This window comes from Carcharodon carcharias, chromosome 5 (genome assembly GCF_017639515.1).
Source record: "Carcharodon carcharias isolate sCarCar2 chromosome 5, sCarCar2.pri, whole genome shotgun sequence".
NCBI lineage: Eukaryota > Metazoa > Chordata > Chondrichthyes > Lamniformes > Lamnidae > Carcharodon > Carcharodon carcharias.
This window is the reverse complement of record NC_054471.1, coordinates 123,356,988-123,382,503: the sequence shown is the minus strand read 5'-3', so window position 1 is coordinate 123,382,503 and position 25,516 is coordinate 123,356,988. Positions and strand designations below refer to the sequence as shown.

The following is a 25,516-nucleotide window of genomic DNA, read 5'->3' as shown; positions in this document are numbered from 1 at the left end:
TATGCTCCATCATTGAATATGCTTACAGATTGGGTAGATAGATTTTTAGTCTCTCAGGGAATTAAAGGATATGGGGAGTGGGTGGGAAAATGCAGATGAAGCTCACATTTATAGTGGAGCAGGCTCAATGGGCTACTCCTGCTCCTATTTCTGGGATTATTGTGTTTTCCAGTCTGCAGGGTTCTTTTCAGAATCTAAGGAATTTTAGAAGATTAGGACCATAGAACCATAGAAAAGTTACAGCACAGAAGGCCATTCTGCCCATCTTGTCCATGCCAGCCCGAGGACACCCAGGTGCCCTTTCTAATCCCACCTTCCTGCACCCAGCCCACAGCCCTGCAGCTTACAGCACTTTAGGTGCAGATCCAGGTAAAACCAATGCATCCACTATCTCTGCAGCCACATCTTTTAAGAGCCTAAAATGCAGACCATAAGGTCCAGGTGACTTGCCGGCCTTTAGACCTATTAGTTTTCCTAGTACTTTTTCTCTAGTGATAGTGATTGTTTTAATCTCCACCCTCCTTTTTGCCCCTTGATTTTCTACTATGTTTGGGATATTTTTAGTGTTTTCTATCATGAGGACATATACAAAATACTTGTTCAAAGTCTCTGCTACTCTATACTAGCCTCCAAGATACATGCAGATCCAATTTCTGAGCTGGTGACTGCAAGAGTCAGATCAAGTGACTGAGCCCCTTCATCTGTGCTGTGCTTTGCTTTCTCTCTTCTTTGGGCTTTTGGCTGTGGCTGGGTAGGCGGCAGTTCTTAGGTATCTGAAAGCAGGAAATTAGAAGCGGTAGGTTTAGGCGAGGAAAGGGCAGTGAGGTGTAAAGGTGTTATCATGGACCTCTTCCATCTGCAGTTTGCTCATCATGCCAGATAACAAGGTGATTTTTTAAATACATTCACATGGTATGGGCATTGCTGGCAAGGCCAGCATTTGTTGCTAATCCCTAATTGCCCTTGAGAAGGTGGTGGTGAGCTGCCTTCTTGAAATGCTGCAGTCCATGTGGTTTAGGTACACCCACAGTGCTGTTAGGAAGGGAGTTCCAGGATTTTGACCCAGAGACAGTGAAGGAACGGCGATATAGTTCCAAGTCAGGATGCTGAGTGACTTGGAGGGGAGCCTCCAGGTGTTGGTGTTCCCATTTATCCGCTGCCCTTATCCTTCTAGATAATTGTGGGTTTGGAAAGTGCTGTCCAAGGAGCCTTGGGTGAGTTTCTGCAGTACATCTTGTAGATGGTAGACACCGCTGCTATTGTTCATCAGTGGTGGAGGGAGTGAATGTTTGTGGATGGGGTGCCAATCAAGTGAGCTGCTTTGTTCTAATTGTCAAGCTTCTTGAGTGTTATTGGAGCTGCACTCATCCAAGCAAGTAGAGAATATTCCCTCACACTCCTGACCTGTGTTTTGTAGATGGTGTACATGATTTGGACAGTCAGGAGGTGAGTTACTCGGTGCAGGGTTCCTCGCCTCTGACCTGCTCTTGCAGCCACAGAATTTATATGGCTAGTCTAGTTCAATTTCTGGTTAATGGTAACCCCAGAGTAATGGGTAATTCAGTGATATTAGTGCCATTGAAAGTCAAGGGGCGATGGTTAGATTCCCTCTTGTTGGAGATGGTCATTGCCTGGCATTTGTGTGGCACGAATGTTAATTGCCACTGGTCAGCCCAAGCTGGATATTGTTCAGGTCATGCTGCATTTGGACATGAATTGCTTCAGTATCTGAGGAGGTGTGAATGGCGCTGAACATTGTGCAATCATCAACGAACATCCCCACTTCTGACCTTATGATGGAAGGTCGGTTATTGATGAAGCAGCTGAAGATGGTTGGGCCGAGGATACTACCCTGAGGAACTCCTGTGGTGATGTCCTGGAGCTGAGATGACTGACCCCCAACAACCACAACCATCTTTCTTTGTGCTAGGTATGACTCCAACCAGTGGAGAGTTTCCCCCCTGATTCCCATTAACTCCAGGTTTGCCAGGGCTCCCTGATGCCACACTTGGTCAAATGCTGCCTTGATGTCAAGGGCAGTCACTCTCACCTCATCTTGGGAGTTCAGCTCTTTTGTTCATGTTTGAACCAAGGCTGTGATGAGGTCAGGAGCTGAGTGACTCTGGCAGAACCCAAATGAGAATCAGTGAGCAGGTTATTGCTAAGCAAGTGCCGCTTGATAGCACTGTTGATGACCTCTTCCATCACTTTATTGATGATCGAGAGTAGATTGATGGGGCGGTAATTGGCCATGTTGTATTTGTGCTGCTTTTTGTGTACAGGACACACCTGGACAGTTTTCCATATTGTTGAGTAGGTGCTAGTGTTGTAGCTGTACTTGAACAGCTTGGCTAGGGGCGCGGCAAGTTCTGGTGCACAAGTCTTCAGTACTATTGCTAGAATATTGTCAGGGTCCATTGGCTTTGCAGTATCCAGTGCCTTCAGCTATTTCTTGATATCACATGGAGTGAATTGAATTGGTTGAAGACTGGCATCTGTGAAACTGGGGTCCTCCGGAGGAAGCCAAGATGGATCATCCACTTCACACTTCTGGCTGAAGATTGTTGCAAGTGTTTCAGCCTTATCTTTTACACTGTGCTGGGCTCCCCCCATCATTGAGGATGGGGATATTTGTGGAGCCTCCTCCTCCAGTGAGTTGTTTAATTGCCCACCACCATTCACGATGTGGATGTGGTAGGACTGCAGAGCTTAGATCTGATCCGTTGGTTTGGCGATCATTTAGCTCTGTCTATCACTTGCCACCTATGCCGTTTTGCATATGTTATGACTGATGCAGTTAGTAAAGTTGAGTTATTTAAAAATCCAAGAGGAAAATTTTAAACAACTGTCATAACCTATAATTTTAAGTATTATGTTTGAGATGCGACTTTAAATTCAGGAATCAGACCACCAGTTCTTGAGGTTTTACATTAAACTAAATGAAACATTTTATTAATTTACAAACTTTAAAATATATATACACATGACTACAAATTTCTACTATTATAACTTTTAACAAATTCCCAAACTAATCTCTATTAAGGCAACAGTAACCATAGACTTAACCAAACGGCAGGCAAAGCATTTTTACCTTACAAAATCAAAATTAGTTCTTTTCACTTTGATTCCTGTGAAGACAGTTGGAGGCTTACAGCTGTCTTTTGATCTCATTGCCTCTGCTCCACACACCCGAAACTGCTGAAGGTACACCATCGCCCATTGAATGTAAATTTTCATTGTATCACCAGCCTCTTCTAACAATAGTTTCATAGTACCAATTTTATTAGTAATATAAACATATTGCTTGGTATCTGCTAGATAGTTTTCACCCCACTTCTTGAATGCTCTATTCAAAAAAATACAAATACACTCTATCTCTCTTACATATCAAAACTAGTACACACCAAAGCACACAGATTAGCTGCCTTTAATCCAATTAAGACACACCCGCAGACTAAACCTCTATTTTAAAAGAAAAATATTTTCTAATAATATTATGTTCATTAATAGCTTCATGACACATGCAAGTAGTCCTGTGTTGTAACTTCACCACATTGATACCTCATTTTTAGGAATGCCTGGTGCTGCTCATGGCATGCCCTCCTGCACTCTTCATTGAACCAGGGTTGATCCCCTGGCTTGGTGGTAATAGGGTGGGGGATATGCTGGGCCATAAGATTACAGATTGTGGTTGAATACAATGCTGCTGCTGATGTCCCACAGCGCCTCAACATTGCCCAGTCCTGAGTTGCTGGATCTGTTTGGAGCTTATCCCATTTAGACTATTGGTAGTGCCATACAGCACAATGGAAGGTGTCCTCAATGTGAAGATGGGACTTCAACTCCAAAAGGACTGTGCGATCGTTACTCCTACTGATACTGTCAAGGACAGTTGCATCTGCAGTAGCAGGTTGATGAGGATGAGGTCAAGTATGTTTTTCCCTCCTGTCGGTTCCCTCACCACCTATGCTCTTCAGGAATAGGCCAGCTCGGTTAGTAATGGTGCTACTGAGCCACTCTTGGTGTGGACCTTGAAATCCCCCACCCAGAGTACATTCTGTGCCCTTGCCACTCTTTGCTTCCTCTAAGTGGTGTTCAACGTGGAGGAATAGCGATTCATCAGCTGAGGGGGAGCACTATGTGGTAATCAACAGGTTTCCTTGCCCCTGTTTGACCTGATGCCATGAGACTTCATGGGGTCTGGAGTCAATGTTAAGGACTCCCAGGGCAACTGCCTCCTGACTGTATACCACTGTGCCGCCACCTCTGCTGGACCTGTCCTGCCAGTGGGACAGGACATACCCAGGGATGGTAATGGTGGTGTCTGGGACATTATCTGTAAGATATGATTCCACGAGGATGACTATGTCAGGGTGTTGCTTGACTAGTCTGTGAGACAGCTGTCCCAATTTTGGTACAAGCCCTCAGATGTTACTAAGGAGGACTTTGCAGGGTCGACAGGGTTGTTTGCCATTGTCATTGAGTGCCTAGGTCAATGCCTGGTAGCCCATCTGGTTTCATGTCTTTTTGACTTGTTTTTAGTGGTTTAATACAACTGAGTGGCTTACTAAGCCATTTCAGATGGCATTTAAGAGTCAACCACATTGTGGGTCTGGAGTCACAAGTAGGCCAGACCAGGTGAGGAAAGGATGGCAGATATCTTTCCCTAAAGGACATTAGTGAACCAGATGGGTTTTTACAGCAATCAACTGTTTTCATGGTCATCATTAGACTCTTAATTCCAGGTATTTTATTGAATTCAAATTCCACCATCTGAGATGGTGAGATTCCAACCCAGATCCCCAGAGCATTAGCCAGGGTCTCTAGATTACTAGTCTATTGACAATACCACTACACCCATCACCTCTGTCGAGGGTGCTTGGAGTTAAAAAGGAGCATAAGGCAGGATGCTGCCTTCATCCTTAAAGTTTTCAATGATGCCAGATGCTGTGGGCTGCACTGCAGTTGACCCCACAATGCTGAGAACCATCTCCTCCATCAGGCTCAGGAGATGCACTTGTCCTTGTCCCTTGCTGGCTTTGCTCTACTCCTTTCTGTGTGCAACCTTGTCCTGCAAGAGAGAGGGCAGAATGTCAGTGATTGCGTTACACTATGCTTGGATGAAGTGCCTGCCATATCTGAATAGTTGGAGATATGTGGGAGCAGTGAGAGGTGGGTGTGAGGTTGGTATGATTGATAGTTGCAGGTGGATGAAGTGGAGAGTTAATGTGATGTAAACATAAGCCCTAGTGCTGTGGAGTGTTGCTGGGTGAGTGATAGGGACGTGTTGTGTCGAGCAGTATAAGAGTGCTGCAGTGGGTAGGAGAAATCATTGAAAATATTTCATTGGAATCTATACTGGACCCGCACCTAATCAACAGCCAGTCGGTGGCTCAACTTGCATGGAAACACAGATTGTAACTCCGGTGACAATAGAGAGCAACCTGGAAAACAGCTTTCCGACTATTGCATTTACAATGCATTCTGCACTGTCCCTCCGGGCATTCAAGTTCTGATATTTCTTATTAGACTAGCCATACCACTTTTTGGGGGGTTCACAGAGTAAGAGCCTGTGGAATGGTGATGGCTGGAGTTCCCCTGCCTGATACTGAGCAACACATGCCAGCTCTCCAGTCTGCCCTCAGAGTAGTACACCAATGAAATATGACAGGCAGCATCAAACATGCTTCAGAAAAGCTGTCAGTAACAAGCTACAATGATGGAGGCCCATCTCCGTTCAATGATCAAACTAATCATTGATTACTTTGTTTGTAACAGCGTTTGGGCCACTCTTACTAGGTTAATTAACCACAGGAACAAGGATAGGCTTTATCACCCAAAAGACCTGCACTAATCTGATCTTCTTCCCTGAAGTGGCCAAGGAGACTCAAATTTCAAAAGAATGAAGGCATTTTGACAATTTGCAAGCATATGTAGGATCCTCTGTATATTATTTCATACAATCTGTTAATGGAAGAGGAAGCCTTTCTGTTGAGGCAGTTGTGGAGATGTTCTGTATGTGTGTGCAAAGGAACGTGGATTTCATCAACTGCACCTGGATTTTGGGGAAGCCAGCAACCTCAGAACTAGATGGCTCTATCTTGCTGCTGCTTTGTTGTGATGCCAAAGGGGTTGAATTCATCAACTCTCCTGCAAGCGTATCTCTCTCTCTTCTGGTACCATGCCCTAAGTTGCACCAGCAACCATGGACTTCTATGTTAATCCTGCTCAAGAGGTGTGAAGGATCTTTGTTGGTGGTACATTCATCCAATTTGCGAGGCTGTTTAAAAAAAAGTCATTCTTCATGTGTACCGCAATCGCTTTTACTGTCAATCGACTTTACCATCAAAGTGTATCAGTCATCTTAAATGAAAGCCCGTACTTCAGCCTGGCTGATATTGCAGTCATAGCCTGTGGATGCCTGAAATGAGCCAATGTTATCCATGTTATCCATGTTGTGTGTACTGGTTACTTACATACACACAGAAAAGTGCCGGCAGATAAGTATGGCTGTGGGTCCTTGTGCAGGCAAGATCTCTGTGGCTTCTTTGGTGAAGTGCACTCTTCTTGTCTCCTCAGTAAAATCCTCAAATGGCCTGGGCTGTTGGGTAGGAGGTGGGGAGTTGGAGGGTGAGGGCGTGGAATGGTGACAATCTGGTAGTTGTCTGACTCTGGCAGAGCAGTGAGAAACAAATCCAGGGCCAGAATTTTCTCGTCGGTGTGTGGGGGCAGGCCCTGCATGCCGATGCGTAAAGTGACACGCGGTGATGTTGGGCAAGCTTCCTGACATCACCGCACTCCATCGCAATATTTATGTGGGTGGGCGCACAATGTTCCCTGATGCGCACCTGCCATTAATTAGTGACCCGCTTAAGGCCCTTGAGGCAGCAATTGTCAGGGATTTTTTTGGGGCCCGTGCAATCTTCAGGATGTTGCATGGGTGCAACGGGCAGGCGGGTAGGAGACATTTGTATAAACCTCATCCATGGGCAGGATAAGAGGGGTGAGTGGGGCTGCGAGTGTTATTTGCCAGACATTTAATTGTTAAAGTTACTGCTACCTGCCTGTTTGAGCAGGAATGCTTTAAAACTCTTCACAGCTGCTTAGACAGGAGTAACGGGCTTCAGGTGAGGACTCTGGAGACAACATCATTTCTGGGGCCTTGCTGGTTTCAGGGAGACAGTCACCTCCATCTGTCAGATGATCGGCCCTGAGATCTACACTAACTGTGTGGGTGGACACCCCATGCAGTGGCGCTGAAGGTCACAGCTGCCCTCAACTTCTATGCCTCCAGCTCTTTCCAGGGGCCGGTGGGTGATCTTTGCGGAGTCTCCCAGTCAGCTGTCCATGCTTGTGTCAAGCAGGTGACAGGTGCTCTGTTCAGGCATGCCTTGACTTTCATCCATTACCGCTGGAACGAGGCCAGCCAGACAGAGTGAGCCAGAGGCTTTGCGGCCATTGCTAGCTTCCCCCGCGTCCAGGGTGCAATCGACTGCACACATGTGGCCATCAAGGCACCAGCAGGTGAGCCCAGTGCCTTCGTCAACAGGAAGGGCTTCCACTCCATGAATGTGCAGATAGTGTGTGACCATAGGATGCAGATTCTGCAAATCTGTGCAAGGTACCCAGGCAGCTCCCATGACGCTTACATCCTTAGACACTGCCAGGTGCCAGGGATATCCCCTCAGAAGTTGGCTCATGACGCCTCTCCGCCATCCAAGAAGAAGCTGAGCAATAGGAGCCACGCCTCCACAAGTGCTGTGGTAGAGAGAAGCATTGGTCTTCTCCAAGATGCTCTTCCAATGCCTGGACCGTTCAGTGGGTGCACTCCAGTATCCCCCAGATCATGAGTCGCTGATAGTGGTTGCATGCTGCACTCTCCACAACCTGGCACTGGAAAGGGGGGCACTGTGGACGATGAAGATGTAGACACAGGTGCTCCGGCTGCACACGATGAGTCCAGTAGTGGGTCCGAGGATGAGCACGCACAGGGAAATGCTGAGAGGGGTAGACACTGACCCGAGCACACTCCAGGGAGGCAGGGACACCCGGAAGGCTTGAATCCAATGAACCTTCAGCTAGCACACCACAGATGGACCTCCAACACAAGCCTGGGCTGCAGGCTCCATACTCAATACCTGAGTGCCAAATCTGCCTGGGTAGGAATATTAACAAAGCTCAATGTCACACAACTCACTTATAACATCATGGGTTCCTGTCCACCTGCAGAAGGAAGGAGTCACCCTGAGCCGTGTTTATATATCAAAATTGAATGATTTTACAAAATGAAGTACAAAAAAAATTACAAATGTGTTACGCATCACACAAAGAACTAACAGCGGGGCAACATAAAAGCACCAGTGAGAAACCTGTGGTGTGCCTTAAGCTTACGCTTGCGGGTGCTATGTCTTGTGCTCCCCCCTCATTGGCACTGGCATCTGAGACAGCCTGCTCACTCTGCTATCCTGTTGGCTTCTATTAACTTGGCGGCCGTCCTCTGGCCCGTGGAGCCTTTGATGGCTCCGCCTGGGAGAGAGCGGCCAGTTCCACGGCTGGCATCTCCCCAGTCGCCACAGCCTCATCAGATCCCATGGTCACTGGCAGAGGGGTGGAGGAGCTGCTGCCTTCATCCGGAGCACCCTGATAGGAACCCGCAGAGGCAACAGGCAGCTGTTGTGCCAACGTGAGGTTGCTTCGGACCTCCCTGCTCATCGTTGATGGATGGGCACTGAGCTGGGATACTTGGTGCCCAAACCAGCCCAACACTGGCACTGACCAACTGAGATCAATGCTGCTGTGAGGGCTTGCAGGTCCAAATGCAACCCCAGGAAGCCCTGATTATTCTCCTGGAGGAGCCTCTCCACAAGAGTCGCCAATCTCTCCATGGAGGAACCATGGTGCTTGGCCATGAGGCTCATTGCATCGGTGATGCTCTGCATGGACTCCTCCAGCACGGAGACCATGCCATGCATTGCCTCATGTATCTCTGCCAGATCCTCCCGCATACCCTGCTGGACTTACAGTGTCTGCTGCCTCACAGACAACTCTAGAGGCACATCATCAGCCACTGACTGAGCATGTGCCTGGTCCCCTGCAATCCTCTGACTACTGGTGTCATGGGCACTCTCCATGTCCACCCGCACCACAAGAGCGTGTGAAGTGCCCTCACTGCTGTGCCCTGGGACACTGGCCGATGATCTAATTCCCACCGAGGTACTAGTATCTGCGCTGGTGCCTGCCTGGCAGAGATGGTGTGATGTTGGTGAGACCAATTGTTCATGGGCCTCAGGTTCGAGAAGTGGCTCCTCTGCCTTCTCCTGGCCCTGCTCTGGTGACGCTGAAAGGAAGAACAAGGACGTTTGATTAGTTAAAGTGAAGACAATGTCAATGTGCATCGCTGTCCCCTGGATCAGTGTGCACTCATCCTTCCATAATCAATGGTCAACCCATGTTGGAAGCTTCAGTCACTGAACATTCAGCAGTGCCATGGCTGCTGGGACACACATGGTGACCTCAGTGCTCGGCAAAATTACCTCCCCATGGCACCCCACCACCAGTGGACCAGAGAGGATCCAGTGCCTCTCCAGATCTGTCGCCTCCTTCTCATATCTAATCACAATGGTCAACTGGGCCTGGCCTCCACCAGTGCACATCCGCACAGTGGCATTTTGTGCCGCCTTCTTCTGAAAAGGAGAGAAGAGCACTGATTAGTCCATTGGTTGCATCCCTGCCACCGCAACCTGAGTGGGACATTGCAGGGCTCCAGTACATTGTCACCCCGCAGCTGCCACTCACACAAAGAAGCCAAGGCTGACCCCGCCCCCTTGCCCACATGCTGACTCCACCACATTTGGCAACACACAGTCTAACCTTTCAAAGCAAGGAGGCACAAGCATGTGGAACACCAAGGGCAGCAGATGGATTGTTGCCCCACCACCTGGAAGCTCCTCTCCCAGCATGTTAGCACCCTGACTTTGACATGTTTCAGAGTCCCAGCACTCTGCCTAGGTGCAGATCATTGAGATTGCCCCCAAAACAGTACTCTGGGTGTCAAAGACACACATGCTATGGGGGCAGAACCCATCTCAACACTACTCTCTCAGGGTGAACTAGGCATGGGCAATATCTGCTGGCCCACCCAGTGAGGGACACATGCTGTGAAGGATTCAATGCCGTAACTGCACTTAGAGTTGGGGGGGGCCTTGGAGGGTCGCTGTATTAAGCGACCTCTGCCAACACAGTACTCACTCTTCCCGAGCACAAGAGGTAGTGGAACCGCTTGCAGCACTGGATCCACGTGCGTTGCACTGCATCATGGGAGCTGACAATGTCGGCCACCTTCTCCCAGGCACGTTTGGTCAGGTGGTGGGGCCTCCGCCTTCCGTTCCTGGGAACAAGGACCTCCTGCCATGCTGTCACCTCCTCCAGGAGGACAGCTAGGCATTCATCAAAAAACCGAGGGGCACACTGCCCTGCTGCTCTACCCTCCAGCCTGGCCTGCTCTCCAGCAGTGCTCTGGGGAGCCCTTATACAGCCATCGTAATCAGCCTTTGCAAGGCTGCCAATGCTTCATTTAAACAGGCTGCCGGGTCGCCATTGGACCCAGCAGTCATTGCACTCCCGCCGTTGCCTGCCCAATCCCGCCATCCTGAGGAGCCGTGATTCACGCTGGACGGGCCTTAATTGGCCCGCCCATGTAAAATGGTGATGCAAAGCTGATCACGGGTGGCGATTAGCCCCATGCCCGCTCCCAAACAGCCCGCCTGAAGAGGAGAAAATTCTCCCCCAGGTGTGTATATGTAAAATGTCAAAAAAAAAATACCCCTGTAAAATGGGTTTCTGAGCCTACAGGTAGCACTAGTAAAACTCACCAGGTCCTTCAGGTTCAGAATCATCTTACTTTCACCTGTATCAACTCATTCATTTATAAATTCACTTCCAGTGAATTGTAAATATCAAAGCAAGAAACTAGGATCTGCAGCACCATTGGCCACATTAACATGAATTGAAATTAGGGCATTTGGGAATTGTATTGTGGGAAAGGCCAGAAAGTGAGAGGGAACTCAGCTCAGGAAGTGACTTAATGGCAGTAACAGCTTCAGTCTTAAATATGTCTAGCCTTGCTAATACATTGGTATTTGCTATTCATGGTTGACAGCAGAGAAGTTCAGTTAAAATAAAGACAACATGATGCATATCTGATTCAACGGGTGTTAATTTTACCCTTGCCCACCTGGTAGGGAACAGATTCCATCATTTCAGTTGCTTGTTTTAAATGCTGCATGATTTTATTTTCCATTGACTTGATTCCCTAGAAACAACCCACATGCCAGAATTAGCTGACGATTGGTATGCTAATCCTGATGGGGCCAATGAAGGTAAGTGCTCTGCCAGCTTCATATCCAATGATGCTGACTGTTACTAATGAGATAGCTGCAGGATTACATCATTACAGACTCTAGTCTCTGATAATGTTGGATGAGCAAGTAGATGATAAACTTCAAAGCTTAGCCATCTACAGACGGGTTTGCTCTTCCTACTCTGATAAGCATTGTAAATTGTCAGAAATTATTTCCAATTCTGAAGTGTAAAACCATATCAGACATTAGTGCAACATATCAGAGTTATCACTCTTCTAACTTCTGATTCAGATTTTTAAAAAATGTCTACTTGGTAATCCAATCCAACTGTATATTTTTAAGGGAGGCATGGGAAAGAAAAAAAGTGGTCATTTCATTTCATTTTAAGAAGATATAGAAACCAAATGATCAGTAGGATAAAGGTCAATTGAAATTTTTTGAAAGGACAAAATGGGAAAGAGAGGAAGAGAAGTAACATCTATTGGTCTAAAGCTGAGGTGGCCTTGTTACAGAAGGCAAAAGAGATATGTCATCTGAAATAAGTATATATAGGGCCTGTCTTCATAAATGTGAAAATGGGGAAGAAAATATTAACTTTTTAGCAGTGGAAAAATCTCTTCAGTCATTGGTAATACACTTGCTTCATATGTTTATATTCATATTCAAGTGTTTCATATATTCTAAGATCACTGCAGTAGTTTTGCAACAATCCTTGGTACAGCTTGGTTCATACAAAAGTGTGTGGATCAAAGTGGAAGGTGAAAACTAAGCAACACAGTGGGCAGAATTTTACATCCTGTGGGCGGGCGTGTATCTAACCCGATTGGGAGTAAAATAGTGCATGATGACGTCTGGCAAGCATCCCGACATCATCGCACACTCGGACAATATTTCGGTCAGCAGGTGCGCACAAGTGTTGGCAGCGCGCCCACCAACAACTAAGAGGCCTATTAAGGCCATTAATTAATTAATTTAATCCTATTTTTTACTGCCCGTCCAACCATACGGTTGGCGGGTGGGCGAATAGGCCAGGCAGCCTTTGTGTTTTTGAGGAAATCTCACCCATGGGTGGGATGCGGTTTCCGACAGTAATTTTAAAAAATAAAAATTTTGAAACATAATTTTAATGTCCCTGTTCCATGTGACTGAGTCGTTTCCTTATTTTAAAAATCTTTATTTTTCATTTTAAAATTCTTCAGCTTCCTCAGGCAGCTCTGTGCCGCCCCCATCCCAGCTGTGCTGAGACTATAAGCCTGTGTTTCACGCTGGCTGGCCATTAACTGGTCAGCCAGCGTGAAATCACGGTGGGAGCCCGACTGCGGGCGACAGTCCGTTTCACGGCCACCTGCCCAACAAAGGGAAAATCCTGCCCAGTGAGTTCAAAAACATTTTTTACTCCGGTACTTTTATTGGAAACTGCCCAGATTGTTGTGTTAATTGTATTTCTTGGTCACATATGTGCAAATAGAAACATAGAAACTAGGAGCAGTAGGCCATTCAGCCCTTCAAGCCTGCTCCGCCATTCATTATGATCATGGCTGATCATCCAACTCAATAGCCTGCTCCCGCTTTCTCCCCTTACCCTTTGATCCCTTTTGCCCCAAAAGCTATACCTAACTCCCCCTTGAAAACATCCAATGTTTTGGCTTCAACTACTTTCTATGGTAACGAATTCCACAGGCTCACCCAGAGGCTCCCCACTCCCTGGGTGAAGAAATTTCTCATCTCAAGCCTAAATGGTCTACCCCGTATCCTCAGACTGTGACCACTGGTTTTGGACTCCCCCACCATTGGGAACATCCTTCCTGCATCTACCCTGTCTAGTCCTGTTAGAATTTTATAGGTTTCGACGAGATCCCCCCTCATTCTTCTGAACTCCAGCGAATATAAACCTAACCGAATCAATCTCTCCTCATTTATCAGTCCTACCATACCAGGAATCAGTCGGCTAAACCTTCGCTGCCCTCCCTCTACAGCAAGTACATCCTTCCGCAGATAAGGAGACCAAAACTGCACACAATATTCCAGGTGTAGTCTCACCAGGGCCCTGTACAATTGCAACAAGACATCCCCATTCCTGTACTCGAATCCTCTCGCTAAGAAAGCCAACATACCATTTGCCTCCTTTACCGCCTGCTGCACCTGCATGCTTATCTTCAGCTACTGGTGTACGAGAACACCCAGGTCTCGTTGCACATTCCTCTCTTTCAATTTATAGCCATTCAGATAATAATCTGCCTTCCTGTTTTTGCCACTAAAGTGGATAACCTCACATTTATCCACATTATACTGCAAATATACCACAATGGTTAGTCTCAACCTAGGTCTCAGGTGCAACAAGGTCACAGAAAAGAAAAAAAAATCCCAGAGTTAGCTGTGCAATTATACTCAAAAAGCCTTAAGCATAGAGTTTTTGAGAAAAGGGCATGTCAGGCAAGTGTATTACAACTTGCCTTTTTGAGGTTTGCATTGAAAATGTTCCAGGAGGAAAGCAAAAGAGCTGTACAGAGTAACAACTTTGACATTCCCTGGCTTTGGATAATTTACCATCATGACAAAGTGGCCAATTTTACTAACAGTGGTTCCCAGCTGGAAGTGCATTTCAGGGTACCATGAGAAGCATTATAGGATAATGTAAAATTCAACTGCAGAATTACAATATAAAAATCTTAAATACCTGAACTACAGCCAGTTTTATTTTTAATATTGTACATTTGCTTTTTTTTTTACATTTGGGAATAGGCTTAACTAAGAACAACATTTCGTTCTTCAAAGTGCCTTAAATGAGTAATAATGTCAAGACACATTTAAAATGAAATTATGAGGCTGACTCATTGCTCTGTTTTATACATCCACATGTAATAATGGAAAAAAAAGACCTGCTTGGAAGGAAACTTGCTCCTGATCATAAGCAGGTAATATAGATGTCATGTGTTACCAAAATGCCCACAGACATTGCAAGTTTCAACTACACATGCATATACAAACACATTAGCATGCAAATAACTGAGCTTTCTGCTCCTCATAGAATACAGCTGATATACAAGTTTACAACAAAATACAGAATTGTACAGTAAACATTGTAAAATAAACATTCACTATTTAACTAATAAATACACATTGTAAAATAATTAAACTTGTAATGACATAATTTAATTGTTACAGATATGCAAAGTGTACAGATTCAGATGGTCAATGCAAGTACTGGAGACTACCGGTCATAATTTTAACAAACTTTTCCTTCTTAAGCCATGTTGAGATCAGGTGTAGGACGCTTGCTGTGTGATGTTTTGCAGGATTAAAAAGTACTACCATTTAAGAAAGTCAATGCAGCATAACCCGCACTGTCACTTTGAAATGTTATATGACTGAAGTTTTTATGTTAAATATGAAAGCTTGTTCGCATTTCTGTGCAGCTCTGTTATGTACAGCTGGTGCAGATGATGATCTTGTTGCCCATCGTGATGGTAAGCGGCGGTTCTGTGGTCTTGCAGGACGTGAAAAGCTCATCCCATTTAAACTCATTGTCAGAGTTGGCAAGGTCTGAAAGAAAGATGTTTTGAAAGGCATTAAGAAAAGTTTACTGCAATTCTACAACATCCAGTATAATATTATAAAATTTGATGTAACACTATCAATATGATACAGCACACCATGGCAAATTTATAAAAACATTGATTAGGCCCTACTTACAGTACTGTGTGTTGGTACTGACACTCTCCTTATAGAAAGGGCATTTAATATAGAATGCATACACTATAGGTTCACAGGATGGCACAAAGTATGGAAAGCTACTGTTAGGAGAAGCTCAAGGTGCTGGAAATATTTCCACTGGAACAGCAGGCTTATAAAATCATAGAGGTTTATAAAATTATGAAGAATATTGACAGAGTTTATACAGAAAGATTGTTTTCTCTGACTCAGGCATCAGTGAAGAGGGCTATTAATTTAGAATTGGCACACATTGAAGAAAGGGGTTTGAAGCAACTGAGGATTGTTGGAGCATGGCATACACTGCCAGAGGGGCTGTTTGAGACACAGACCATTGCACCTTTTATGGAGAAAGTAGGTTAACATTTGAAGCAGAATAAAATAAAACACCTTGGATGCAAAGCAGGTTAGTGGGATTAATTTTGGACTGCTTCAGCAAAGAGCCTGCAGAGACACAATGGGCTGAATTTTCCCCCTGCTGGGGGAAGAAGTTGAATGGTGGGCATGCACAGGTGCGCTTCTGATTGGTGCCCTGATTGGGGACATGGTGCCATTTTATGTGGGCAGGCAAGTTAAGGCCCACCCAACGTGACGACCGCACAGAAACGCTATGCACTTCCTGTGCGGGCGGGGGGGAGAAATCCCAAAATCGAGTGCGCTCTTTTGTGCATGTGCACATTAGAGCGGACTCATATCCCTGAGACTAAGTGCAGTCTCAGGGATATCGGCTGTAAATGTCAAAAACCTAAAAATAGAAAAACAAAATATCCCTAACATGTCCCCTCATGTGACAATGTCACATGAATTGGGGCATGTCCATAATTTTCACAAAAACTTTATTAAAAATTTTAAAAAGCTACATGAAACCTCATCCCGCCCATGGATGAGGTTTCATGCTTTTCATAAATCGCGCCGGGGCTCCTGGTCTGCCCAGCAATCTTAAGGTTGGACGGGCAGGTCCTTTTAATTACTTAATTGCCTTTGTCAATGGCCTCAATTAGCCATTGACAGGTCGGCGGGCGCGCAGCTGATTTCACTGTGCCCCCGCCTTCCTGAAAATTTAAATGGGGCGCGTGACATCGGGAGTTCCCCCCGACGTCACCACGCGTCATTTTACGTATCGGCAAACTGGCCCCGCCCCTGCTCGCCAACGTATAAAATCCTGCCCAATGGGTTGATGAGGGTTTTTCTCTGTGCTGTAAACTTCTATGGTTCTATTTGGTTTAATATTGAAAAGAACGCTATCAGAGGATTTTCCTTGGTCTGTGCCTAAGCATTTTGGATCAGCTGATGCTTAGCAGATGTCAGAATAGAGCAAGTTGGAGTACACACATATATGAACACATTCAAACTTAAATAATAAATGATAAATTCAATGGTAATTAAATAGTAAACAATAGACAGTTCACCATAGGTCGAATTTAAAAAAAACAGGAGGTTAACCACACTAGGTCATACTCATGCAAAGAGGCTTGAGAACAGGCACCTGCCTCGATCCCGTGTTGACCAGGAAGAAAAACAGATTTAAAATTAGAAGAGCAACATTAACAACAATTACCATTGAGGATTACAGCTAGAAACCTTCTTGGTTTGCACTGTTGTCAAATAATTTCATTTTGCTTACCACAGGTAATGAGGCTTGCTGCCCTGAGACACATCGGGATGGTCCTGATTTCTTCCTTACCTCTGGTTTTTCTTGATCTAGGTGAAGTATTTGAAAAAGGTGAGTGATCTTATTTGGATTTTCATGCAAGGATCCAGAATGAGATGTCTGTGGCTTTGTTCTGCCATCAGCACAATTGGCAACCTTTTTCTTCACATGAAAAGAAGGACTTGCTGGTCTTTCATTGTTCCTCAATATTGTTCGGACAAGATCAAAATTGGACTTTGCATACGATGACGGTTTTGGTTTGGAAAAATTATTAGGAATCAAGTCAACCTTGTCAAACATCTTGCTTTTGTCATTGTCAGTCATCCAACTAGGATATCCACTGCTCTGCTTATCCTGTCCCGCTATGTTTGTGTTAGTGAGGTAAGGTGAAACATAAGGTCTAAAAGCTGAACCAGTATGCTTTGAAGAAAATTGTTTGGTGGCATGAACGTTCCCTGCAGAGCGAAATGAGAAGTTAGATCTTGGGTAGCTAGATCCTGCCTCAATCTGTGCCAATTCCACTGATTTTCCATAGACAACAGGATCATAGCTTTCAGTTTTTAAAGCAGCTTTTCTGAAGGTACCAGTTTGTGTTGAAGGCACATCTAATGTGGATTGTACAAACACACTACTGGTACTACAAACTCCTGTTGTTGATGAAGAGCTTGCAAAGTTACACTCTGTTAGATTACATTTTGGCGACAGAGGTTTTGTTTGCCTAAGTCCACTGTTAGAGTTTCCATCCAGGCTCTGCTGCTGCGTTGGAAACATTATGTTGTTATCGGAAGAAAACGTTTTTACTGCTGAACCAAAGTAATTGTTTCCAGTTCCGAAGCCAAGTTTGGTTACATCAGATGACCACCTGCTGTGGTTATTGTTTTTATTGCATTTAGGCTCCATGTCACATTTAATTTGTGCTGCTAAAGTCTCAAAATGTCTTCCACCAATGAAAGATTTCTGTTCATTTTCCTGCAATGAGGCTTCACATTTTCTCAGAACGTAAGGGCAATTGTAACTTTTTTCCTCAATGTGATTTTGTGTTGTGTAGTCGCTGTTATCTTCCTTCACAGCATCTTCCTGATCTAGTGGAAATGTTAAAAATGAGTTTGCAAGGTACCATGAGGATGTCCTTGGTGGAACTGGTGGTGCTTTTCTCCTTGAGGAAGATGCAACATTGAGGCCATCTCCTCCTGAATTTCCAGGAGAAATTCCATGCCTATCTCTACTGGAGTGACTCCAGTTTTTCTCATTATGTAGCTCTTCAGGACATTTTTGGTATTCTGAGAGTGTAGGGCTTAATGCTTTAAGTATGTCATTTGACACGCAGCTATTCTCATCCCAGGAGCTTTCGTTCCTTAAAAGTGTATTTTCATTTTGTTTCTCTTTACATTCTTGCAGATATGAAACTGATTTTGTTCTGGTTTAAAAAAAAACATAACATAGATGGTCTATGTGATTGATAGCTTTAAAATTATTAACTACATTTTTTTCTCTTAATAATTCAGTTTGGTAAGCTATTGTGGCTTCCCTGTTGGTTCAAGCTAGTGGGGAGGAGCCTGTGTCAGAGGATACCCAAAGTGATAAGTGGTTTTGTTTTTCTCTTTTACCTTCCTTGCAGGGTCTGGAGCAGTGTTTTTTCCAGGTTCTAGAAAGAAAACTGGCTACTGACCTCTTCCTCTAAGTGTGATGCCCTCCTGAACCCCCATTTAGCTAAGCACTGGGACCTATTCCTTTGAGTCCTTGGCAGCAGCTTCCTGCCACTTGACATCTTGAACTTGCCCATTGGCCAGCTGCTGCTTCCAGCTGGGTTTGAGAGGACACCAGTGGTCTATGCAGATGAGGAACAGAAATTAAAAGCTCGAAGACATTATGCCGCAGTAGACTGGATCATCTGCTGTCCGCCTTGGTCCCCATCTGCATAACTCTCAACCCGAGTTTTAGTAGGCTCTATAGTTGGATGAAAGTAAGAGACAACTGCCCCCAGCCAAAGTTAATGCCAGCCCATTATGGTACGTTGCATTAATGCAGTGTCCCATCTCAAGTGACTCTTTTCAAAACCGAGGCTTTGCTTGAGTCAACTTCATGTAGGATGCTGGATGTGCCAGCCTATCCTCACAGTACATTGCACCTTGGCAGAAAGTCCTGCAGATATGATTCAGCCCATTTCTGCCCATGAAATATTCTGTCCCATCTTTTTTCATCCTTGATATTTTAACCTACACACTGTGAATAAATAGGAACTGCAACTTAAAATGTTTCTGATATATTGGTACCTTCTGTGGCTCACTTTTTTCTGGACGTCCTTTTGGTAACTGCACAATTCTTCACTTACTTTTGCTATTTCTTGTAAAGCCTGTGAAAATAATAAGAAAACATGTAAGGTGTAGGTGCCCAAATGTCAACGACATGGTACTTAACTCACTGTAATTTATAGAAATGGACTTACTGCATTCAGAGCACTGGAGAATTTCTTTTTATCATTCTGTATATTTCTCAAATTTTGGCTGCTACCATCTTCCTCTAAACTTTCAAGTGATAATTCCTCAATAAACAATGGAACAGTTGCACTATTTCCTATGCCTTGATCTGAATCATTTAAAACATCTTCCATCCCTGCACCATGGGCCCTTGTATTGTTCATACAATTCTGGTCTTTTTCATCATGTTGCTCATTGCATTCAGAACTGGAGGCATGTAAATTGAGCAGTACCCAATCATCTCTTGTGTTTTCTCTTTGTCTCTGCTCAGTTCTCTGTCCATTCAATTTACCATCTTGTCTTGAATTTACATCCCAATAAATCTGCAGATTTAAAAAAGAATTATTATGTTAATACAACATGTATTGTTTCAACAAGTATATAACAAATATTTATTATTCAATAGTTCTCAAATGGAACTAAAATGATCACACGGCGCCCTGCCCAAGCTCAGTTCATTCACCATTATGGTTTAGGTGATGTCATTGGTTGCCGTAACATCCTTTCACTTCCAGAACCTGAAATTGAGTCCAGACTAGATCAAAAACTAGAAGCAGTCACTATTGACCAGAAACCTAACTGGACCAGCTACGGAAATACGGTGGCTACATGAACAGGTTAAAGGCTGGGAATTATTTGGCGAGAATGCACCTCCTGACTCCCCAAAGTCTGCCCACCATTTAAAAGGCACAAGTCAGGAGTCTGATGGAATACTCCCCATTTGGCTGGAAGAGTTCAACTGCAACAACAATCAAAAAGTTCAACATCACCCAGGACAAATCCACCTGCTTCAATCAAGCAACCCATCGATCATCTGAAACATTCATTCCTTCTGCCATTGGTGCACAGTGGCAGCAGTATGCATCACATACAAAATGCACTGCAGCAACTTTCCACACAGCCTCTACCACCTTGAAGGACAAGGGCACCAGATACATGGAAGCACCATCATCTGCAAGTTCCCTTCCAAGCCACACACCATCCTGGCCTGGAACTATTTGCCATTCCTTCACTCTCGCTGAACCAAAATCTTGGAACAATCTCCCCACCAGCACTGTGGACGTACCTACACTACATGGACTGCAGTGCTTCAACTAGGTGGCTCACTATCACCTTCTCAAGGGTAATTAGGGATGGGTAATAATTGCTGGCCTTGCCACCAACTCTTACATCTTAAGAATTAATAAAATAACTCATACATTTTAAGTCCTTCAAGTAGTGAATGCCAGTGCCATGTTCAATGATTTTGCATTATGTACTGTTTTCAGAAGCATAAAGAGTAAGCCTATCCATATTGTTGATGTTCAGATCCCTTTTATTTCTAATAATTCAATATCTGCTGGTCTTTTGAACAGCCTCAAAAGATTCCAGAAATGTTCAGGTTGCCTACTTTTTCTATCAATCAAGGGTGACACACTGGAGCTAAGGTAGCTCAAGAATTTTACTGAAAGCTCTATTAAAAGAATGGAGGAAATAATTCTGTCTATTAAAAACCATTTATATTCCAGATCTTGTGAGTAGCTAAGGGCAGAATCATAGCAGATTATACAAAGATAGCAGGCGGGAAAAATTACATTTTACCCACAGGCCACAACTGTGTGTATTTGTGCCATATCGTCCCATTCCCGGTGCATCATTAATAATGCATTCCCGGGAAACACACTGGCAAGATGGCTTCTGATTCATCACACCCGCCATCACCTCAGGCCATTAGTAATCCGGGCACCGTATTTAAAGGGTGCCCCTGCACAGAGCTACACTCTCTAAGGGATCAGAAGCTGCTGCAAAGTCATGGTTGCCAAAGGGAGGAAACATGCTGCCCCCAAATTTAGCAACGCCACACTCAGGCACCTTCTGGGCGGAGTAGAGGCCCGCCATGAAGTCCTCTATCCCAACTCTGGGCAAAGACCAGCAAGCAAGGTCACCAATCCAGCATGCGAGATGGTGGCAGCACCAACATCCAGCAAAAGAGGGCAGCCACCCAGTGGTGAAAGAGGATGAATGGTCTCCCTGTTTCTGCCAGGGTAAGTCACTCTTCTCATCACTCTCAATTCACACACTCACAAACACATCACACATCTACAGGGATCTCACTCACTGCCAATTCAAGGGACATCACCATTCACTCTCTCACACACAGCTTCATCTGTCCTGCAGATGATGTCCTCATCCCATCCGTGGCACCACTCACCAGCCACACATGCCAGGCATCCTTCTCAAGTGGCCTGGCAGGTATCCTGTTTACATTCTCTCCATCTGTCTTCATGCAGGACAAGCTGGCACACAACAAAAGGGAGAGATTGCAGACTGTTGGAGGAATGCCTGACACCTAGGCCCTCACAGACTTTGAAAATAGAGTTATCCAGCTGGCCAGCGACGATCTGGACCATTCCTGTGCTGACAATGAGGTCAGCAGTGCTCAACCAAGAGAGGATCCAGCAGTGCAACATTCATCAGACATCATGCTGAGTCAGTTTCCCTGTTCCCCAGTCCCCTGCTATGCACTAAATATCTTTCCTTGCTTTCGCAAGTACATCTTGGAAGCAGCCAAGGGGGTTCCCCAGCCCATGTCCTTGACTTAGGCCCCAAAGACACCTCGGAAGAAGAAGCTGATGAGACCCTCATTGAAGACCCGTCACAGCACTCACCCAGACCTGTCACCAGTGCAGAGGCACACACCTCGTTGGGACCTAGTTCTAGAATAGCCTCAGGGTCACAGCCTGCCGAACACATCACGCAGGGACTTCCCAGGTTTCTGGCATTCGGACGGCTGCTGGAGGCTAGAAATCTGTTGTGTTTGAGTCAGACGAGGAGTCACTGGATTCAGTCATAGCTCAGTTGCTGAAGCTGCAAAGGCAAGCTCGGGAACATCAGGAAGGGATGTCCACTGCACTCCTCAGATTTCAAGGCATGATGGGGGAGTCCTTCCGCCTTCAGTCTGAGGTGATAGTGCCGGCATGCCAATGCAGTGAGGTCAACAGTAGTGGGATGGCGGCCACCATGGAGACCTTGTTCCAGGGCATCGGTCCTACACTACTGCATGGACTGAACTCCATCGCCATCGTTAGCCTCCAAAAATGTCAACGCGAGAGGGTTCAGGGCAGCTCCATCTCACTCCAGGTTCCCCTTCTCAAGGAGTCAGCCCCTGGGCCCTCGGGCACCCATAGGGAAGAGGATCAGCAGGTGCTCACTCTGGGGCCATCCATCCAGCTGACTCCGTAAGTGTGTAGCCCATCCGGATCCCCTCTACCTGTGACCCCAGCAGCTCCAGCTAAACAGAAGTGGGTGGTAAATGTGACATGGAGTTATTCCAGTGGGCAGGGCTTATAATTAGATGCAAATGTATTAAAATGATGTTCCTGAATGTGCGGTGGCTGGAAACGCGGCCCACCATCGATGTGTGGAGCGGGTAATCGCAAGCTGGTTTTCCAACGGCTTAGAACCGATTTTTAGCCTTCTCGCCATTCTGTCCCACCCTGCCTGCCATGATGCCCAACATCAACGGGGCCAGAAAATTCCGGCCTAAGTCTTTTGAAAAATGGTAAATCCCATTGTGCGTTAAAAATATTCCTACTTGAACAAGCCTTTAGCGATATAAGTGGTGAAGAGAAGGGAAATTTACAGCAAAATGAAGACAAATTAAGGTCTGAGTGATTAAAAAGAACTGACTTGCAATCTAGATAAGAATTTGTATAACAATGGATTCCGCAGTCAATGGCAAAACGCTCCCCACTGCACTTGAAGAAAGATACCCTCTTTGTGAGATGGATGTCCCCTTTCATGACATCAGTTTGAATCCGGCATCGAGTCAACATCCATGCATTCGGCAACAATGATGTCATCAAGCAGGATAAACATTGAAGTATTCTCAAAGACAATAAACCAGGAAGTTAAGCATTAAAACATTAGTTGCAGGAGTAGGCCACTCGGTTCCTCAAGCCTGCTCTGCCATTCAATAAGATCATGGCTGCTCTGATTGTAACCTTAACCCAACATTCCTGCTTACCCTCGATAACCTTTCACCCCCTTGTCAATCAAGAAGCTATCTAGCTCTGCTTTAAAAATAAGACTCTACTTCCACCGCCTTTTGAAGGAGAAAGTTCCAAAGACTCACAACCCTCTGATAGAAAAAATTTCTCTTCATCTCTGTCTTAGATGAGCGATCCCTTATTTTTAAACAGTGACCTCTAGTTCTAGATTCTCCCACAAGAGGAAACATCCTCTCCACATCCATTAGCTCAAGACCCCTCAGGAAACTAGGGGGCACAGTGGCATAGTGGTATTGTCACTGGACCAGTAATCTGGAAACCTAGGGGTAATGCTCTAGGGACCAGGATTTGAATCCCACCATGGCAGATGGTGGAATTTGACTCCAATAAAAATCTGGAATTAAAAGTCTAATGATGACTGTGAAACCATTTCCAATTGTCATAAAAACCCATCTAGTTCACTAATGTCCATAAGAGAAGGAAATCTGCTGTCCTTTTCTGATCTGGCTAACATGTGACTCCAGGCCCACAGCAAAGTGTTTGACTCTTAAATGCCTTCTGAACAAGGGCAATTGGGGATAGGCAATAAATGCTGGCCATGAAAGCGATGCCCACATCCCTTGAACGAATAAAAAAAAGTCTTCCACATACTCTCTCTCGCTGACTCAGCTGTCAACAGTATCACTGCTTCACATGCCCATAGCAAAGAATAATAGACCTTCAGTTGTCTCTTTGGACCTTCTGGCCTCTTGCAAGCTGATCTCATTTTAAATCTGCTTTCTGCAGCTTTTGTTTCTTTAAACCTGAAGCTTGGAGCCTTTCTCTCTGCCCCTCACTCTCAGCTTCATTAACAGAACCTTTTCCAGGTTCCTTTGACTAGAAGGTCTGCTTGGGACATTCTCCTGTTCCACTGGACTTTTCTTTAGCTTGGGACTGCCAACAGTCCTCTTTGCTCTAGTATCTCCTGGCAGCTACTTTCAAAACCAAATGAACTCAAACAGCTTCCCAAATCAAACTGCTGTTTCTAGTTTCTTGTGTGTTTGTCTGTGGGAGGGACCCGCCTCTCTGGACCCTTGTAGCTCGGCAACAGCCCAGGTTTTTCCACTTTTGTGTATGCTTAACCTCTCTTACAGTCGTAAAACTCATTAGAAATGCAGACACCTTTTGAAATGAAACTAAAACTTAACTTGACCTTTTTCTTAACACACAAATACAGGAATACAAATCAAACTTAAATTTTAAAGCTAAAACTCATTCCTAACACCAACAAATACCAATATAATTTACTTAAGCTATGTCTATTTCCTAACACTTTCCTACCTATCTTCGTATCACCAGCAAATCCCTTCAGTATCTTCATCTAAGTCATTTATATAAATTGTAAACAGTTGAGGTTCCAGCACTGATCCCTGTGGTACACCACTCTTCACATCCTGCTAACCAGAAAAAGACCCATTTATGACAATTCTCTGCTTCCTGTGAGCTAGTCAATCTTCTAACCAGGCCAATATGTTACCCCTTACACCATGAGTTTTTTTTCTGCAATAACTTTTGATGTGGCACTTTATCAAATGCCTTCTGCAAATCTAAGTACAGTACATCCACCGGTTCCGCTTTATCCACATCACATGTGACTCCATCAAAGAACTCCAATAAATTGGTTAAACATGACTTCCCTTTCATAATACCATGTTGACTTTGCCTGATTGCCTTGAATTTTTCTAAGTGTCCTGATATAACATCTTTAATAATAGCTTCTAACATTTTCCTTATGACAGATGTTAGGTTAACTGGCCTAAAGTTTCCTGCTTTCTGTCTCCCTCCCTTTTTGATTAAAGGAGTTACATTTGCTATTTTTCAATCCAATGGAACCTTCCCCGAATCTAGGGAATTTTGGAAAATTAAGAACATAAGAAATAGAAGCAGGAGTAGGCCATTTGGCCCCTCAAGCCTGCTCTGCCATTCAATAAGATCATGGCTGATCAGCCCCAGGCCTCAACTCCTCTTTCGTACCAGGTCCTCATAGCCCTCAACTCCCCAATATTTCAAAAATCTATCAACCTCCTCTTTAAATGCTTTCAATGATCTAGCCTCCACAACTCTCTGGGGCAGAGAATTCCAGACATTCACTACCCTCTGAGAGAAGAAATTCCTTCGCATCTCAGTTTTAAATGAGTGTCCCCCTTACTCTGTAACTATGTCCCCTAGTTTGAGATCCCCCACAAGTGGAAACATCTTCTCAACATCTACCCTGTCAAGCCCCCTCAGAATCTTGTACAGTTCAATCAGATCACCCCTCATTCTTCTAAACTCTAATGAATAAAGGCC

The 25,516-nt window shown here is 44.9% G+C and overlaps 1 protein-coding gene across 2 annotated transcripts in view; it reads right to left on the bottom strand.

The window, feature by feature from the left end:
* Window positions 1-14,043: 14,043 nt before the first annotated feature.
* LOC121278393 (uncharacterized protein KIAA0408-like) overlaps window positions 14,044-25,516 on the bottom strand; it is a 29,670-nt gene continuing 18,197 nt past the window's right edge. For both annotated transcript variants that reach the window (XM_041188770.1, XM_041188769.1), the window contains 4 exons: window positions 19,169-19,522; window positions 18,996-19,075; window positions 16,696-18,139; window positions 14,044-14,903 (listed from right to left, as the gene is read on the bottom strand). In XM_041188770.1, coding sequence (XP_041044704.1) covers window positions 14,721-14,903; window positions 16,696-18,139; window positions 18,996-19,075; window positions 19,169-19,522 — 2,061 coding nt within the window. In that variant the 3' untranslated portion in view covers window positions 14,044-14,720. The remainder of the gene's footprint in view (window positions 14,904-16,695; window positions 18,140-18,995; window positions 19,076-19,168; window positions 19,523-25,516) is intronic.